This window comes from Onychomys torridus, chromosome 11 (assembly GCF_903995425.1).
Source record: "Onychomys torridus chromosome 11, mOncTor1.1, whole genome shotgun sequence".
NCBI classification, from domain to species: Eukaryota; Metazoa; Chordata; class Mammalia; order Rodentia; family Cricetidae; genus Onychomys; species Onychomys torridus.
The window spans coordinates 61,340,405-61,360,115 of NC_050453.1; the positions used below are offsets into that span (position 1 = coordinate 61,340,405).

Genomic DNA, 19,711 nt, shown 5'->3' on the forward strand with positions numbered 1-19,711 from the left:
ACAGGTAGAGCAGAGAGATCCCACCCAGGATGAGTGCAAACAAGATGCCTTTCTATGGAGCTATCATGTCAGAGCTCACAGCAAAAGAGAGCCTCCCCATGGTGATACTCTAATACTCCTAAAAATAGGAATGATTCTTTCACTCTTCATGAGCAGCTCCCTTTAGTCATTCAACAGAGCATACTTACTACTAAACATACTACTGATTTTGTTTAAGTAGTATTTTTATCCTTTTGAGACAGTCTCACTATATATAAATATATAGCCCAGGCTGGCCGTCAACCCTTGGTGTTCTCCTGCCTCAGCTTCCCAAGTGCTGGGATCACAGAGGTGGGCCATCATACACAGCTAACAAATTTTTTTTTTTTTTTTTTAAATAACAGATTCTAAGCATACGTTTCCCCCCTGGCCAAAGAGTCCTAACATCTAGGACCAGTAACTTTGTTCTGGAACTTTCTTGCAAACACAGCTGCTAAACCCAACAGACCAATGTTTTTTTTGCACAAAGCTTAAGAAAATAAACAAAAAACAGCAATAACAACAACAAAAACATCTTTTAAAAAAGATGTGAGGTGGAGTCTGGACTCCAATTAAGGCATTTTTATACAGTCCAACTTAGGAGAATCCTGAAAGGCTTTCAGCGGGCAATGGGAAAATTACAACAGTCTGTATGAGCACTGCAGAGCTAGCCCGCGTTTCAAACCAAACCATGTTGGACATCTGTTTCTTAGTTCTTGGTCTTGTAGTCCACAACTGCATGGGTTATGTCTTCTGTAGGTCTGGAGAAAATGGGCCAGGAGTGGAAGGTCCATCCAGGCTAGACAGAGTGAATGGTCCATGACTGTTCAGCACGGAAGGAAACTGAGGAGACAAAAGCAGATCAGCATCCTATTACAACCCCTACTTCCGCTCTCCATCCCTGTTATCCCCGGGGCAGAACACAAGACACGTCCTCAGGACAAAGGCAGTGACTGTGTTCACAGGAGACTACGATGGATTTCCACGTTTTGTTTATATTTATCACGTGAGGGGGAGGATGGGGTAGTTCACACACAGGCACCACTGCTGCGTGTGAGGTCAGAGAACTTTGTGAGGCCTTCTCTCCTTCCACCTCTGTGGGTTCCAGGGAGCAAACAGGCTGGCAGGCTTGCCCAGTAAGTACTTCACCCTCTGAGACACCTCGCAGGCCCAAAAGATGGTTATAGCAAAAACACAGTCAAAAATTTCTTTGACCTCCCAGAAACTGTTTGCAATTGATAGACCCGTTGGCAATGGGAAAGTCAGTTCTCTCCATGAACTGTCCCTGGGTGTATCAAGCAGACTCCAGGGCAGGTCCCATGTCAAGGAGTAGTTGGCCAACACAACACAGACTCCCTGGTTTTTGTTGCTGTGCTTTTTTTTGTCTTACTGATTTATTTTTTAGTTTGTTTATTTGATTTATTTTTTCTGTTGGGTTTTTTTGTTTGTTTTTGAGGCAGGATTTCTCTGTGTAACAGCCCAGGCTGTCCTTGAACTCACTCTGAGACCAGGCTGGACTTGAACACATAAAGATCCACCTGCCTCTGCCTCAAGTGCTGGGATTAAAAGTATGTACCACCACCGCCCAGCTTTCTGTTGGCTTTAAGAGATAAACAGACCCTGTGTTTATTAGACACAGAGAAAGAACGTGGAGTGGAGTGGGTAAGGAAGCGAGAAGGACCTGGGAAGACATGGGGGAGGACAAAGAATATGATCCAACTATATTGTATAAAACATGTTTTTAATAAATTTTCAAAAAAAACGTGTTTGTCCTTCCTAACAATGTATATACTAACGCTTTCCAATCTACCTGAAAGGAATGGCCACCTTTACCTAATGACATCCTGGTATACACCCTTACACAACTTCAAAGGGTTAGGAAATGCATTACAAGACAGTACGCACTACGCGTGTTAGGTGTGAGAAGTGCAGAGGGCACAGTGGCTACCAGGCCCTCATCCTGGAGAACAGCTGTGACATTCTGAGAGCATCTGCACAGCGGCCAACTCCAGGCTGACTCTAGGGACAGCGACGGGAAGGGCACTCCATTTCTTCTGGGAAGAACCACTCCCCACGTGGGGAAAAGTAAAAATGTAACATGGAGAAACGTCTCGATGCTCTTCCCATGTAATAACATTCAACAATTTAGGAATTGTGGGTGAAAAGGCAGAGGACAGCAGTGGTGTACATTCCACAAGCATGCAAAGCCCCAAATTCAGTCCCTAGCATCACTAATACCAAAGACAAGCAAACAAACAAATGGGGCAGAGACAGAACAGCCTCAGGTGAAAACTGAGGCTGGGACCCAAGCCAGAGCCTAACTACCACTGAGCTACTCAGACCCCAGTCCTAAGATTTTTTTTTTCTTCTTTTTTAAAATCCAGTGTCTCACTCTGCAGCCTAGTGTAGACTGGGGTTAAAGATCCACTCTCTACAGCCCTCTCAAGTGCTGGACCATAGGTTTGTGCCATCACGCCCAGCTCTCCTTTTCTTCTTTTTATTTTTTGCAGTACTAGGGCCTGCATCCAAGACCCTACATGTGCCAGGCAAGGACTCTCTCACTGATCTATATATCCACATGCTTCCTTTATAAATTGTGAGATAAGGTCTCACAAACTTGCCCAGGCTGGCCTTTAACTGTCTGCCTTTGGAGTAACTGGGATTACAGGCAGGTGGCAGGAGACTTAGCCTTATTTTATTTTTGAAAGACTAAATGATTAAATTTTAAAATGTAAGAAAATTCCCCAGGGCCAGTCAGCACAGAACAAGCAAATAAACCAACCAGCTAGAAGAATGGCTGCAGTCTATAGTCTAAATGCTTGGGGCAGAATAAAGGTGATATCAGATCATTCAATGTTACTGAATGAGAAGGGCATTGAGGTTTTCCATATTTCATTTTTACTTTTTTGTATATGAGGAGTGGTTCTCCCCAGGGGAAAAAAAATGGAGTGATAAGAATGATTGAAACCTCAATATAAGACCTTTCCTAATATCTTGGTGGGGAGATAATACAAAATTCATTTCCTAAACTTTATATTTAAAATGCTGATATAGTCTGGCAAGATGGCTCAGCAGAAAGATGCTGATATGTATCAATCTTGAGAGGTAACTGATACAGCATTCTCAAGACTTTCCTCTTTAAAAAAAAAAAAAAGGCTGGAGAGATGGCTCAGTGGTTAAAAACACTGGTCCCTCTTCCAGAGGACCCAGGTTCAATTCCCATTACCCAAATGACAGTTCACTACTATTTGTAACTCCAGTTCCAGAGGATCCAACACTCACACATACATGCAGGCAAAACACCAAGATACATAAAAATAAATAAATCATTTAAAAATTTTTAAAAGTTTTAAAAAAATGTAATTAAAAGCGGGGAAACTACAAACAAACAATTAAATTTTAAAGAGAGAAAACCTATGGCAGAACCTGACCCCTAGCATGTGTGCACCCAGGGTCAGGCAGTCAGTACACATTTCTGTCCCGGGGCCTATAAGGCTATGAAGCTGAAACTGTCTATCAACTTGTAACATTATAACTACCCTAGAGTCTTAGTGCAGCACACTCCCCAGGTGTTTGTGTCAACAATCTCCTGCGGAGTACTGGTAGGAAAGTACAAGGGCAGCACATAGTTGTGAACAGTGCCCTACACTCAGGAACGAGAACGTCACTGGTTTATGTATTTGCCATGTGCCATTATTATTTTACTGTCCTCTTGCCACTAGCGGGCTTAGACACACATCTCCCGTTGCCACTCTGTGTAGACAGGGTCACACTGTAACTTAGGCTGGCCTGCAACTGTGTAGCTCAAACTCACTGTGATTCTCCTCCCCAGTCTCCCAAGTGCTGGGATTACAGATGTGAGGTGCCATCACCATGCTGCATGAATCCTAAATGGTCTTATAATAAACACCGGAAACAGATATGGGGTAAAGCTAAAAAATCAGAGGAAACAAGCCACAGGCACTTCTCACGTCACCAACTCCTCAAACCCTCTGACTGAATGCCCCTGAGTCCTCAGCCGAAAGACCTAGCTCCTGTCTCCTCACGCCTTATATACCTTTCTCCACCCAGCTATCACTTCCTATCTCAACCTTCCTAGTGCTGGGATTAATGGGGTGTGTGCTGCCCTAACAATGGGATTAAAGTGTGTGCCACGACTGCCTGCCTCTGTTTCTCTCCTAGACTGGATCAATCTCTTGTAGTTCAGTGTGGCCTTGAACTCACAGAGATCCAGACAGATCTCTGCCTCCTGAGTGCTAGGATGTGTTACCCAGAATTATTTCTCATCTTGCACCTCACATACACACAGCACAGCAGGCTAGACCATCATGTTTGTAGAAGTACAGCATGATGGCATGGGAACAAAAATCTCTTCATGATTCCCTTCTCAAAATATGTCCCCATCAACAGTAGAACACATGCTACCAGGGGAGGGGTACCAAGAATGGGAGTGGGAGAAAGAAGGGAGAGGAAGATTAACCAAAACTAAGTATTTTAAAATGCTTTTTTGGGGGGACTGGAGAGATGGCTCAGAGGTTAAGAGCACTGACTGCTCTTCCAGAGGTCCTCAGTTTAATTCCCAGCAACCACATGGAGGCTCACAACCATCTCTAATGAGATCTGGTGCCCTCTTCTGTATACATAATAAATAAATAAATCTTTGAAAAAAAAAATTCTTCGAGACAGGATTTCTCTGTGGTGTTTCGGTGCCTGTCCTGGATCTCGCTTTGTAGAACAGGCTGGCCTGGAACTCACAGAGATCCGCCTGCCTCTGCCTCCCGAGTGCTGGTGTGCGCCACCACTGCCCGGCTGTATTTTAAAATTCTTAATGGAAATCTACTACTTTGTAAGCTAACTAAAGAATGTGATTTTAAAAAAAAAAGTTTGAATGAACACACCTTGCATGGGTGAATAATGTTGTTCCCAGAAGTCACGGGCTAGCAAACAAATTCCTCTGCCCAGTCTGGGATACTTTCTTACGGGTATCAGGGAGTCCTCAGAGGCCCTCAAGACAATGCAGACTATTGCTACCGCTCTTGGCCGCCCAGCAGTTGCTAAGACCTATTGCTAAAGACACCTCACACTATGGTTGCAGGTCAGCGAAATCAAGCTGGAACTGACCTAGAAACTTCCTCCCTGATGGCTAGCTTTCACAGTGCTGGAACATGGCCCTGGAAGAGAAAAGCCACCGGTACTACCACCTGACAGTGGATCTCACACGCTGAATACTGACCTGCCAGGCAACATGTAGCCATTGGTGCTATATTAACACCAACGATATACCATCAGTATTACGGGAGTAACCAACCACTTTTAGAGACTGAAAGCCAGCTCCACAGGTGCAAGTCCATGCCTACTACTGTAAACCTGGCCAAAGGCCACAGCTGAGGTGCTCATAGGCCTTAAGGGGACCTAGTATTACTGTTTTACTAAATGAACATGCTGTCAAATAGCCTTCTAAATATAACCTTTACCCCAAGAGATGAATGCAGCTCCCAACCCTCATCAGAGAAGCTTTTTAAAAAAATTTAAAAATTATGTGTCTCTGTATGTGGGTTGTACATGTGAATTCAGGTGTCCAAAAAGGGAGCTGGGAATTGAACTCTGGTCCTCTGCAAGGGCAGTGCACACTCTTAGCTGCTGAACTGCTTCTCCAGCTCCAAAGAGGCTTCTTTTGCAGTAAATGATGGTTAATATTGAGACTCTTCTGCACTGGTCAAAGTGCAGCAGATAAGTGTCTGTGGCGAGCTCAGCCATGAATAGGATGTCTATAGTGCACATGCACGCACACACCTCAAGACTCAGGGAGCACTGTGGAAGAGGGGGCAGAGAGAATTTAGGAGCTACAGGATGGGGAACAGTGCTGTGATACTGTCTTCCCAATATGACATGGTGTGGTACTCATCAACTCACAGCAGCTGGGGTTACTCAAGATCAAGCAAAATCAAGCAAGTCAACATTCCAGCATGGCTAGGGGAGGAGCACCTGAGGCCCATCCCAGCTAGGAGCTATAGTTAGGAGCTGCTGACTAAGGAGGATCCATTTTCTTCAGGGGTGTAGCCCCAGATCCAGTAAATAAGCCCGTATCTACTCATGCATAGACAAGTAACCCTAACCAAAAAAAAACCAGGCAGACATGAACACGGGAGGAGGAAGTATTGTGAAGAGGGGTTCCAAAGGGAACAGAAGGGGGTGTAAGTATGTAATGTGTATAGGTATGTAATTCTGATCCAAATGCATTAAACATCCTCATCATGGCTGTGTGTGTGCACACATTAGTATATGGACACAGACTGTCTGACTTACGGGGGTTTAACTTAACATAGCACAAAAAAATGCCATATGCATTCAATAGGAACTGTGCCTTGAACATCAGTATTTTCCTAGACTAGCAATATGCAGTAGAAAAGTTTCTTGCTATGCTAGGCAGCAACTGAAAGCCACAGCCCCCAGTCACACACTGCATCACAAGGAAAAGCAACCAGTGCTCTGCAGTGGTGTGTGACAATGACACTGAGCAGTGGGACACTACCTCTGCCCACTTCTGCAGTTAACGTTCCCCGATCACAGGAGGCACACTGGGTGATTTACCTGGAAAAGCGTATTAGCACCTTGCAGTCTGGCTGGGCTCAGGGGAGCAAATGGGCTGAGAGTACTCCAAAAGTGGATACTGGAGAGCAACGGGCTCGGAGTCAGCAAGATGGGTGTCTGCAATACACAAGAAGATTGCTCAAGGGCTTGCCAGGATTGTGCCCTAGCATTCCAAAGACACAAACAGAATCCACACACTATGTTCTTCTCCTCCCCAAACATCTCTAAGCCCGAAACTTTCTCATGATGAAAAGCTCAGAAATCACTTTATAACCCAGGAAAGACAAAGGTCCTCACAATCACTTTAGAACCTAACTTTTATAGGGTCTTTGCAAACTGGAAAGCAAAGCTAAATTCGGGTACAAAGGGCAAGAGCTGAGCGCCTGTAACATCAGACCATCTGGGGTGATCTTATTCAAAAGCTCTCCCAGGGGAGCGAGTCAACACCTACTACACAGGTAAGCTGACCACCAAGCCCACACCATCCCTTCTCTCAAGGCTCCCAGACACTTGCGTTTTCGCTCTCCTAAGACTGCAACCGTTTGAAGGGCGCCCCTGAAGTTGTTTTCTTTAAGAGGAGGTAGAAAACCTTGCAAATCAATGACTTCTGCTTTACGTAGAGAGGGTCTCATGTAGCCCAGGCTGGTCTCAAACTGGCTATGTAGCTGAGGATGACCTTCAACTTCTGATCTTCCTGCCTCTACCTCCTCCTGAGTACTGGGACTCCAAGTGTTGGTTTATTCGGTGCTGGGGATCGAACCCAGGGATTTGTGCATGCTAGGCAAGCACTCTACCATCTGAGCTATATCCTCAGCCCAAGAACAGTGAATTTTAAAAGATGAAATGTCAAATCACTTTTGTTTGGCAGATTCTGGTTAAGGTAAGGAAGTGAGTTTCACGGGTTTACACATAACCTTTCTAAGACAGCCCTACTTAGCAGATACTTAAGTTTGCAGGTATAAACTCTAGATACAGTTTAAAAGATGAGTAAGTGTAGTCACACTTAAGAGGAAGAGAGCAAGCTACCTGTGAAAAAAGTGCTGGTGTAAGAGACGCTGTTGGGAGAGATGGGCTTAAGATCCCCAGGGGGCTGGGGTCACTGCCTGTGACCACAAGGGCGGGCGTCAGTTCTAACCCTTTGGGCTTCTTGGATCTTGAGGAGTTATTTGTTTTGTCCTTTTCTGGCAAAGCTGAATCCTCATTTTTAGGCTCCAGTGACACGCTCTCTGGAAGTTCCATTGGCTGAGAAGCCACTGAGTCAATGTCTGTGTCGATGTCTGGGTTAGAACTCAATGGTGGAGAAGGCGTCCTAGGAGGCTCCTTTGGAGGGAGGGGTGCGGAGGGAACTGGAGAAGCGGGGTTAAAGGCAGTAGCCAGAATGGATGCAGAGGCCGGGGCTTCCAGAGAGGGTAGTGTGGGAGAAACCAGTGTCTCCAAAGCTTGGATGGTTTCTTCAGAAGACGGAGAAATACTCGGGCTTGTAGAAAAGGTAAGGGCAACAGGTTCGATGGGTGGCTTTTTGGCAGGTGTTGTTACAAATTTGATGACAGATGGTGTTGGCTCCTGAGTTTTCTTCTCTGCCAGTTTTTCAGCTGGATTCTCTATCTTTATTGACTTGAAAAGCTTCTTGTTGGAGGTGTTCAGAGAGTTGAGAGTAAATGAAGAATACAAACCAGAGTGTATGTAGTCATTGCGACTAGATGTCTTGGCTGCAGGCTGAGGTGCCCGCTCCTTTCCTCCGCTCTCAGCATCTTTGGAACCGCAGGCCTCAATGGAATTTAGAGTTTCACAGTCTCCCTCGAGCCTGCCTACTGTCAGAGGATCCATTTTCAAAATCTCCGGATAAGAGACAAACTTGTACACAAACTTCTGACCATTCACTTTTTTAATGATGTTCTGCAGACAGAGAAGACAAGCATTCTTAAACTCTCATAAATTTACATCTCATAGATCATGCAAAAGGGAACCTAATAAAGCACTCTATTTGAGAACTAGGCACAGCTTTAAAAAACGGCTTTAAAAGCATCTACATCTTCTCCCCAGGCCAAACAGTCCCTGCTACGGCAGTTCAAGGCCTCCTCAGCAACTGGACTAAGAGAAGATAGCACATAGGAAGGAGCTGAGGCTGGGACTGTCTGACCCTCTCCATCAAACACCTGTATTAAGTCAGAACTCGCTGGACTCCAAACAGTTCCCAGTGGTGCAAGCCATAACCAATCTGAGGAAGCTAAGGGGTCTCAGCACATGACAGCTGTGAGCTCCCTACTTCAGCTGGGAAGGTCAACCACTAAAAGGTGGAAGAAGACAGCTCAGACTCTAAGTCTATTCTTCAGAGATGCATACTTTTCTCCAGTGCCCAAGAAAATATTCCAAAGTCACAAGGTATTAGAAGTTATAATTTTGGGCTGGAGAGATGGCTCAGTGGGTAAGAGCACTGGCTGTTCTTCCAGAGGTCCTGAGTTCAATTCCCAGCAACCACATGGTGGCTCACAACCACCTATAATAGGATCTGATGCCCTCTTCTGGCCTGTAGGTATATATGCAGAGCACTCATACATAAAATATAAATTAATTAATAATAAAATTTTGGGTTGAGGAGATGGCTTGGCAGGGAAGGGTATTATCTATGCAAGCCTGTGAGCCAAGTCTGGCCCCCAGAATGTGAAAAGCTGATGTGGTAGTATGGCCATGCAATCCCAGCACTCCTACAGAGACAGGGAGCAAGAACAGGACTGCCTGGAATATGCAGCTCAGCAGCAAACAAGAGACTCTGCTTCAAAAAGTACCACAGAAAGTGAGAACAGACCCTCAAAGCTTATCCTCTGGGAAGGCCGAGGAGACAGTTAAAGCTGGGTGTGGAAACACGGGGTGGCGCACGCCTTTAGTCCCAGCACTAGGGAGGCAGAGGCAATGGATCTCGAAGTTTGAGGCCAGCCTGGGTTACAGAGATATCCAGGTCAGCCAGGGCTAGAGACCCTGCCTCTAAATAAATAGGCAGACAGGCAGGTAAGTAAGTAAGTAAGTAAAATCTGGCCTCTTCAGGTACCAGGCAGGCACACAAGTGGTACACAGACATGCATACAGGCAACACACTCATACATATAAAATAAATCTTAAAAAAAAAAACAAAAACCTTGTCCTTGACCTCCACAGACATGCTATGGCCCCTCTCTTCCTCACACACACATAAAATTTTTAAAATTTTAAGTGTAATTGAAACTAAGAAATCAACTCTATTTTAATAGCTACTCTTGCTGATCTAGAATCCATGGTAATAATCCTCTTGCTTCGGCCTCTCGTGTGCTGAGTTACAGGTGAGCCACCATACCTGGAGCAATAGATATTCTTTTTTTTCCCCTCAAGACAGGGTTTCTCTGTGCAGCCCTGGCTGTCTTGGAACTCATAAACCAGGCTGGCCTCGAACTCACAGAGATCCGCCTGCCTCTGCCTCCCGAGTGCTGGGATTACAGGCGTGCGCCACCGCTCTAGGCTGGCGATAGCTTTGCTTTAAGGCAATTAGGAACTGTGGAGACGGCTCAGTTGGTAAAGTGCTGAAAGCACAAGTGTGATGACCAGAGTCTGCTGCCCTGCACCCACGTAAAAAAGCCAGATACGGAGCACCTACCATGCTGGGTGGCAGAGACAGGGGGGTCTCTGGGGCTTGCTAGCAGTCTAGACAAATCAGCGAGATCCAGGTTCAGTGAGAGACCTCATCTCAAAAAAAAAAAAACACCCACCAACAAAAAACCCAAAGCAATTGAGAACAAAACCTGTTGTGGACTTTCATGCACACAGAGGTGCACACATACCTTCACACATGGGAACACCACGTACATTCATGCACACACACACAAAATTTCATCATATTTAAATTGGACTAAGTAAACCACATTGGTACTCAGCATCTCAACAGAAACAAAGGATGCATTCTTGTTTTGAGGATCTCTGTATAACGTCAGGTCAGGGAAGGTATTTACCTTTACATAGTAGTATCTCAGGGCTCTGCTGAGCTTGTCATAATTCATATTGGGCTTGTTCTTGCGAATGCCCCACAGACGCGCCACCTCCTCGGCCTGCAGAAGCTTGAACTCGCCATTGTTAGACGTCCAGCAGATCATGTGCTCATTCTGAGGCTCCTGCAGGAGCTGGAGAAGGAACTGCCACAGAGTGATGGCACTGTCCATAGCAAGGGGCTGAAAGAGCATATGGACAGTGAGATGGTCACTTACTACCGGCAAGCACTGTGGTTGAGTAGCTAAGTGTCCTGCACGCCCTCCTGCAGGATATATACTACTCATATCACCACCACTGCACATCTCAAAGGGAGATTAGCAGAGGGCTAAGTGTCAAATGCTAACACTAAGGAAAGCCTAGGCAATCTGAACCGGGGTCCACGTCCTTACATGTGCTACACCTCTTAGGTTTTGACGATGTCACCTGTGTGGCCTCGAACCCACAGTTCTCCTGCCTCAGCCATCCATCCAAGTACTGGGGTTAAACTATTTACCACTATGGCCAGCTCCCTTAAGATTTTTTTTTTTCCCCGAGACAGGGTTTCTCTGTGTTGTTTTGGCGCCTTTCCTAGAACTCACTCTATAGCCCAGGCTGGCCTCAAACTCACAAAGATCTGCCTGCCTCTGCCTCCCGTGTGCTGGGATTAAAGGTGTGCGCCACCACCTCCCAGCAAGGAATCTTTTTTTTTAATATTTTATTTCTATTTTGAATTATGTGTATATTTGTGTCTGTGTGTGGATTTGTGGACATGACAGAGGTGCCCATAGGGGCCAAAAAGGTGTCAAATCCCCTGGAGCTGGAGTGCTTGACATGACTGTTGGGAACCAATCTCAGGTCCCCACAATCTTAACAGCTGAGCCAGCTCTCCAGCCCCCAGCTTCAGAAATCTTAAGCACAGCTGGGTATGGCTCAGCAGCAATACCCTGTGCATGCAGGAGGCCCTGGGTTCCATCTCCAGCATGACAGCAGAAAAAAATGTTACCTTAAAAACAAGCAGCTTCCAAGGAAAACAAAGCTAGCTGCATAAATAATAGGAGCGAGCTAAAGACTGGAAGTCAACAGAGGATCAGTTCTTAACTTTTACCTTGAAGTGCTATTGCCGCATTCTCTCAGAAGACCATTCAGTGTCTACCTACTGAGCCCACTGTGTTTATCTGACAAGATGTGTGTCTCAGAGTGGCTAGCAGGCTGAGGTGGAGGAACAATTTGTTCCTAGTCCAACTGGTATTTCTCCTCCAAATAGTAAGTAAGCATCATGGCAGGATAGTTTACATACAAATTGGCAACATTGAGAATTCAAAAGAATGTTCCACAATCCAATCTGCAAGTTCTGTTACCGTTCACAACCTGCAGAGTTTCTTCTTCTATTTAATTAGTGATCAGGACAGGAACAGAAGAAAAAGCCTTCAATATTGGGGTCTTCCAGTTCGGGCCAGTTCTCAATTCCAGCAAGCCTGCCGCTGGAGCTGGCTAATCCTGTGCTGTGGGACTGTCCAGCACACTGCAGCTGGTTCAGCAGCACCCTGGCTTCCGCCCACTAGACATTAGTACCCTGGCCAGTGAGACCGTCTCTACAGTCAAATGATCCCAGCTGACAACTACTCACTCCCCTAGACAGCACGCAGCAAGGCAGTGCTCTCACAGGGACATTTTCCTCATAGAACTTCATGGGAAGGATTCCTCACACAGCAGCTCTGATGTGTGACAAAGTGACTGAACGTCTTCCAAAAAATAAAAATAAAAAATAAAATCAGAAAAACTCTCTATTCTCTAGGAATGGAATCCCAGCAGGTCAGAAGAGGCTTTGAAGCCAAATCAATTCTATTGAAACACCACAAAGACAGGCAAATTGGACTACACAGAAATTGTAGACTGCGCTGTGAGTACCAGCAAGCCCCAAACAATCCCCCTTGTATGCTTTAACCCCAAAACCCTCTCACAAATCATGTGTCATAAAAGGAACTTGCACCCGAGTAGGTAAACAACTCTTATGGCACAAAAAGAAAAGCCAGGCACAGGAGTCTCTCTAGAGAAAAGCTCAAAATAGCCAATAAGCCACAAAGAAAGATCTCAATCATTAATAGTAGGGAATAGAACTCAAAAACAAGCAAAAGCCACCACATGCCTATTAAAACCGGAAAGAGCAACAATAAGCTGACATAGACAGAAACTGAAACTCACATGTGGCTGGTAGAAATTTTAAATGCAATGCCTCTACAGCTAAGTTTACCATGTGACCACATACACACCTAGATAACGGAAACATATGTCCACAGAAGAACTGTACTGCACATGCCGTTAATTCCAGCACTAGGAGGCAGAGACAGGCCGATTTCTATGAGCTCAATGCCAGCCTGGTCAACATAGCAAGTTCTAAGCCAGCCAGAAATGCATTGCAAAACTCTGCTTCCAAACAAAAAACAAAACCAGAAATGGTCATAGCAGAATTATTCATAAATCCTAAGAATGGAATCAATTCAAATGTCCATCCAACTTATGAATGGAATGATAAAATATAGTACATTCATGTATTGGAATATTATTCAGCCATTAAAAGGAATCAAGAGAGGTAGAATGCTGGGGCCTAGCTCGAATCCCCAGAATCTACATAAAGCTGTAGTGAGCATCTGTAACCTCAGTGCTCCAAGGACATGTGAGTGGGCAGGAGAATCCCTTCAAGCTTGGGGCCAGCTGGCTGCAGTACATGGTGGCAGAAGTCTCATGCAAGGCAGAAGGGGAGAGCTAACACCTGAGGCTGTCCCGTACATTTATGCTACACACACACACACACACACACACACACACACACACACAAAGAGAAAAATACCATTAAGTTTAAAGGGGAGAGAGGGGGATGACTCTGGATAAAAGCACTTGCTGTGGAAATATGATGTCTTAGGGTTTCTATTGCTGTGAAGAGACACCATGACCACAGCAACTCTTATTAAGAAAACATTAATTGGGGTGGCTGGCTTACATTTTCAGGAGTTTAGTCCACTATCATCAGGGGACGGGGAGCATGGCAGTATCCTAAGCATATGAGACCTCAAAACCCGCCCCCAACAGTGACACACTTCCTCCAATAAGGCCATATCTACTCCAACAAAGCCACATCTCCTAATAGTGCCACTCCCTATGAGATTATGGGGGCCAATTACATTCAAACTACCACACCTGACAACCTGAGTTTGTTGTCAAGACCCCACAGTGGAAGGAAGGAACTGATTCCTCACATTTGTGTACACACACTTTTTTTAAAAAAAAAAGAAAGATACCAAGTACTGACAGCACGGATGAGCCTTGAAAACATGACAGATGTGAAAAGCGCCCACAAAGGGCCAGTGGAGGCTCCAATGATATGGAGTGTTCAGACCAGACCACTCCACAGACAAAAGGAGATCCGTGTGGCTGAGCCGGCTGAGGTAGAGGGAGAAGCACGGGGTGGGAGGAGCAGTGGGGAGAAAATTGGAGAATGAAAGCGGATGACCACAAGGCTTCTTTTAGGGGCTGAAAACGTTCTCAACTAAGACAGCAGTGACTCCATTCTGAGTGCATTAAAAAGCACTCTTTTGACCGTGTGTTCTCGGCAGGTGATGGTATTCCCACGAAGATGTTAAAACAAACAGACATAACGTAGCCAGCATTACAAAATTCAGACATGAGAAGACTAAGCCTAACAACACATGACTCAGAGGACAGATCAGAGCACCAGCCAGGAAAATGTCTGGGTTTCTAGAATTGCTCTCCAGCCATGAAAATGCCCTTCGTTCGTCTTTAGTTACCAGTCCTGATGCTGTCTGTACAGATACTGAATCCAAAAGCAGAGACGGTAAAATGGGAAGAGATGCAGCCCACAATCAGAGTGGATGGTGAAAGGAATCCCAGGCTCCCTCAGCAGCCATGCACTCCTCTACTCTTGAGAAGCTGCTTCTCCATCTAGCAAGAGTACTGCCAGCATTAAACACCAGAGACCGCAATACCCATCCACTTGACATCCTCCCCACACTTTCACTTAAGCAGAGTTAAAACAGTGGCTACCGTTTCCACTGTGGCAGGGGAGGAAGTGATCCCTGTCGTTGTTTTGAGTTTTCCAAACAGACTTTTTTTTTTGATGATGTCTATTCTTATGGCAATTCTAGTCTTATTCCTTTATTAGTAGTTTTCCAATTTTGGCAATTATATCCTAGTCCAGCCTGTTAAAACTACTCATACATAGAAGCGTAAGGCAAGAACACATGTCAGACACCACCTTCACGTCAAGAATGTCTGCAGGGGCCTTGCCTGGTGGCACACGCCTTTAACTGCAGCACACAGGAAGCAGAGGCAGGTACTCTGAGTTCACAGCCAGCATGTTCCAGGACAGCTTGTCTGTTACAATAAACGAAGCTCTTGGGAAGCAGAGAATCAAGAGATCAAGGCCACCCTGACCTGTAAGAGACCATGCCTCAAACCAGCAAAAACACAACACTAAAAATTTGTAGCGCTGGGGATCAAACCCAAGGTTTCACACAAGGGCTCTACACTGAGCTACAACTCTCAACCCATGAGTCAATTTCGGTGTCAGGCTGTTCTTACAATGAACTCCTAGATACACAGTAGAACTTCTTCACTTTAGCTCCTACAAATGTGATATTAATTATGAACTTCAATGATTTCCTCAACTACAATAGAGAACTGGGCTTGGCATGGTGGTGCACACCTTTAATCCCAGCACTCTGAGGCAAAGGCAGTTGGACCTCTCTGAGTTCTTGGCCAGCACAGTCTACATAGTGAGTTCCAGGCCTGCTCTACTTGAGATGCTGTCTCAAAAACAAAACAAAACAAAACCAGAAGACAAGCAGAGGTGAAACAGACCGGGTGTGTTCCTATAATCCTGGCTCTCCTGGATTCCTGATGAAGCCTGGCTACATACTGACAGACAGGAACAGAAACATATATGGACAGAGACATAATCTAATTAACAACAGTTACAGCTTCAAAGGTTTTTTGTTTTGGTTTTTAGGTTTGTTGTTGTTTTTTGAGACAGGGTTTCTTGTATACTGGCTGTCCTGGAACTCTGAGAGACCTGCCAATAAAGGTGTGCGCCACCCAGCCCAAAGTTTTTTAGAAATATAACAAAGGCAGACTTCAATGGATCCAAATGAAGGAATATGATGGTTGACAGGTTAAATGCTGGCAAACGTTTAACACTCAAAGACCAATCTCTAAACTACTCTGAAAGAGGGTTGTAGGGTAGGAGAGCAGCTCCGTGGTGGAGTGCTCTCTAGCACACTTGAGTTAGATGGCTAGCACTGCAGCCAGGCAATAAAAACAGCTGCTACCTTCGCCAAGGAGATAGATGCAAGGGAGAAAAAACAGGGGAGCCTAGAACGCAGATCAGCTGATGAACACGAGCTGCAGACCCTGGTTTTATACCCAGCCCAAGAAGGAAGGGAGGGAGGGGAGAGCAAAGACGATCCACGGAATCCTACATAAAGAGGATCTTAAAGGTACACCTTTTTTCCTTTTCTTTGTGCTGGTGACAGAGTATCACTCAGTACATCCCCAGTCTCAAATATATAATGGTATCCCAAAACTTGAAAGTATTTCCCCCAAATATAATTAACTCCACGTAAGCAGTTTCCAGTTTTAAATAAAACCAAGGATCAAAGAACAAAGAGCTCCTACGGGGATGGGGGGTGGGGGGTGGGGGGAGTTGAATCATACTGTTTTAACAACACCACCACAGCCAGCCGGAAATACAGAAGCTTCAAGTTCTGTGCGCAGGGAGAAGGGAGAAGAAATCTGACCCTAGAACGACACACAGGCAGCCGTTCTGCAGGGGAAAAAAAAAAAAAAAATCTTACTTAAATGGCCTACCCTTCAAATTGCAACAGCTCGAGAAAAAGCCAACTGTGTCTTCTGACTTCACCCAACAAAATCCCCTTATTTCCTGCGGACGCCTGTTAAAATATTCCTCGCCCAAAAGATGTTTCCAAATGCTTTTCGGAGGAAAAGCTTGCCACAGCTGTACAGTAAGCGAGGAAGGCGGCTGAAAAGGAGAGAAAGAAAAACCCGTGGCGGGATAGACAGCGAGGTTGGGGAAGGGAAGAACGCGGCGTGAAGCCGCACACCCCGAGATCAAAGTCAGGGGAGACGCAAACCTCCGGCCCGTGGGCGAGCCATGAAAGCACTTTCACTTTCCAACTTCCTGCCAATGCAACAAGTTAAAACTGTTCCCCTCCGCCCCACCCAGGCAACAAAAAACCGCTGCCACCTTCCGCCGAAGGGACTTCTCACGACCCACCGTGGTGCGGGCAGTGCGGAGGGGCCGCTCAGCGAGCACCTGAGCGCCCCGGGACAGCTCCCGAGGAGAGCGCGCCACAGGCCCCGCCCCCCGCCACCAGGCCCCGCCCTCCCCGCCACCAGGCCCCGCCCCCGCCGCCGCCGCCGCCGCCGCCGCCGGGCGCACTTCCTGCCGCGCCCGCAGCCCCCGCCCGGCCCGCGCGGAAGCAGGCTGAGGGGCGGTGGCGCGAGACCCCGACGGGGCGTGGGTGTGCCGCTCACCAGGCCGTACGCGGGAAGCCTTCTCGGCCTTGAGCGCGGTGCTCGTCTCCGACCGCTCCTCACGCTAGGAGCTCAAGGACGGCGCAGCAGCCAAGGCGACCCCCGCGCCGGGGCCCGAGAAGGCGGCGGCGGCGGCCGAGCCGAGCCAGCCGCGTGCCTGCAGCCGCCCGCATCTCCGGCCGCCGCAGGTCTCGAGCCCCGCCCTCCGCCCCCGCACACGCGGCTGGGCGCGGCGATGTGGCTAGTCGGGTTGCCACTCGCCAGACGCGCGCTCTACGTCCCCCACCACGGCCCGGCTCTCCCGTCGCTCCGCGGCCGCCGCCACTCTCAAACCCCCCCGGGCACTGTCGGGGCCCTTCCTCGACGCCGTAGCCTCGCGTCACTTCCGGGGGCGGGGCCGAGCCCCGAAGCTCGTGTTTTGTTTCTAGCCCCGGGGCTTGTGTTTGTTCCCTATTAGGCCGTCCGGTGCACTCGCTCCCGGGCGTCCAGCTTCGAGGGACATTTCGTCCTTCCCCGCAGGACCAAAGTCGGGCCTGGGGCCCCGCGGGTACTGCTTGGGGCGAGCACGGTGGCAGCGGAATTGACGTGTGAGGGTGACGCCCTCCGGGGAGCCTCCACCATCTCTTGATCATTATCGTTGACAATCAGCCCTTCTGGAGGTGTGGGAAAAGCTTTCCGGTTTACCAACTTTGCTAGTTCCAGGACTTTAACTGTTTGTTGTTTGTTTTTGAGACAGCGTTTCACCGCGTAGCTCTTGCTGGCCTGAACTCCCAGGAAATCCGCCTGCCTCTACCTCCCCAGTGCTAGGATTACAGATGGGCGCCACCAAGCCTGGCCTAAGTGCCTTTCCTTAAGAATCTAAGGCCTGGTGGCGGTGGTGCACGCCTTTAAAACCAGCACTCAGAAGGCAGAAGCAGGTGATTCTCTGAGTTCAAACTCACAAAGTGAGTTCCAGGACAGCCAAGGCCACACAGAGAAAACCTCGAGAAACGGAAAAAAAAAAAAATGTAAAACACCAGTGAATCGTCTGTAAAGTGACTGGGAGAACCTAACGTTAAAATTGTAACTACTAAAGAAGGGGTGCAAGAATCACCGCCAAATTCACAAGTTTGCAATATTTTCAGTGTTTTCGAATTCTAAAGGCTGAGGCGGTTAAGGCTAGCCCGGGCTGCGCACTGAGACCGTGTCTCCCCAATCCACCAAACAAATGAGTGTGTTTATTATGTATTTAGGCTTTTCGACACAGAGCGTCTGTAGTTCAAACTGCCATGAAATTGACTGTGCAGCTCGGGTTAGCCTTGAACTCTCAGCGACCCTGTCTCTGCATCTCCAGTGCTAGGACCGTAAGCGTCAGCTACCAAGTTCATACAAATTTGCTTTGTTTGTGGAAATAGATTTCATGAAGTCTAACCCGAGGTTGACTTTGAACTCCTGACCCTGTTTCCACCACCTCCCAAGTGATGAAATTACAAGCTTTCAACACCATGCCCAGTTTCATACGTATAATTTTTTTAAATATATCGATGTAATTTTTATGACATTCTTATTCTTTGAGAATTTCATACATGCATACAATATATTTCCATCATATTCACCCTCCTCCCAGATGCCCCATGGGCCCCTCTCAACTTGATGTCCTCTTTTTCCTGTTTGTTAAATAACCCACTGGGTCCAGTTAGTGCTGCCCGTATGATACGCATGGGTGTGAGGCCGTCCATGGTCATCTACCAGGGATGCATCCAGAAAGAAAACTGACTCATCCTCCTAGCAGCCATCAGGAGCAATAGGCCTTCAGCTGGAGGCGGGGCTTCTGTTGCTGTTCATACTGGACCGTTGATGGCTTGTACAGATCTTTAGCAGGCAACCATGGCTGCTGTGAATCCATGGCTGCGAGTGGTCGTGTCCAGCAGATTACAAGCATCCCAGATCTCGGGCTTTCAACCAGTCCACCGCCTCTTTCTCGGCGACCTGATAGAGATGCCCCGTTTATGGTTGAGTACCCCACAGACATTATTAGTTCTTTGCACTCTGACCAGTTGTGACTCTGTATATATAATCTGGTATGCATGGCAAAAAGAAGCTTCTCCGATGATGGCTGAGAGTTGCACTATTGGTTTAATGCTAAGTATTTACAAGGCAGTTTGATACTACGTCCATTTAGCAAAATTGACTTAGAAGCAGATTCACTTCTAAGCCCATGAGCTCCCCAGCTGCTGGGTCTTGGTCAAATTTACAGGAGCGGGCTGCTGAGTTACCTCCTGTGGAGTGGAACTTAAACCCAACCAGAAAGTAGTTGGTTGCTTCCATAATATTCATGGCAGGATTGCACCCACTGCTGTGTCTTGCCAAGCCAGTTGATACTGCAGCAGACAGGGTTCAGTGCTGGGTAAAACTATTGATTACTTTTCTTCCCCGGCAGCCTGCATAGCACCTTCAGGTATTAGGAAAGCTAGTCAACAAGGAAGAAACTTTCTGGTCAGTACCTGCCCAAAGAGGGTGTCAGATCCCAGGTACCCTGGAGCTGGACTTACAGGCAGTTGTG

The 19,711-nt window shown here is 46.9% G+C and overlaps 2 protein-coding genes across 4 annotated transcripts in view; one reads left to right on the forward strand and one right to left on the reverse strand.

Moving 5' to 3' along the window:
- Mfsd4a (major facilitator superfamily domain containing 4A) overlaps positions 1-1,392 on the forward strand; it is a 36,169-nt gene extending 34,777 nt beyond the window's left edge. Inside the window, exon 11 of the mRNA XM_036201980.1 lies at positions 778-1,392. The gene's annotated coding sequence lies outside the window, so the exon portion shown is untranslated. The remainder of the gene's footprint in view (positions 1-777) is intronic.
- Positions 278-17,501, reverse strand: Elk4 (ETS transcription factor ELK4). 3 transcript variants are annotated; one of them, XM_036202788.1, is made up of 6 exons: positions 17,170-17,501; positions 16,483-16,654; positions 10,587-10,802; positions 7,636-8,505; positions 6,610-6,726; positions 278-861 (listed from the first exon to the last, which is right to left on the reverse strand). In XM_036202788.1, exons 3-6 carry the CDS (start codon positions 10,791-10,793, stop codon positions 763-765), a joined length of 1,293 nt encoding a protein of 430 aa, XP_036058681.1. In that variant the 5' UTR covers positions 10,794-10,802; positions 16,483-16,654; positions 17,170-17,501; the 3' UTR covers positions 278-762. The 3 variants fall into 3 exon arrangements, with proteins under 3 accessions (XP_036058681.1, XP_036058679.1, XP_036058682.1); XM_036202786.1 differs by lacking the exon at positions 16,483-16,654; XM_036202789.1 differs by lacking the exons at positions 16,483-16,654; positions 17,170-17,501 and adding an exon at positions 16,910-16,965.
- Positions 17,502-19,711: the final 2,210 nt, after the last annotated feature.

Bases quoted from the DNA above. Each gene is read 5' to 3' on its own strand.
- Elk4 (XM_036202786.1), bottom strand. From the start codon at position 10,793: ATGGACAGTGCCATCACTCTGTGGCAGTTCCTTCTCCAGCTCCTGCAG. The intron at 6,727-7,635 runs GTAGCTTGCTCT...TGTGTATTGCAG, and splicing joins CACCAGCACTTTTTTCACAG to ACACCCATCTTGCTGACTCC. The intron at 862-6,609 runs GTAAATCACCCA...TTGTCTCCTCAG, and splicing joins GTGCTAATACGCTTTTCCAG to TTTCCTTCCGTGCTGAACAG.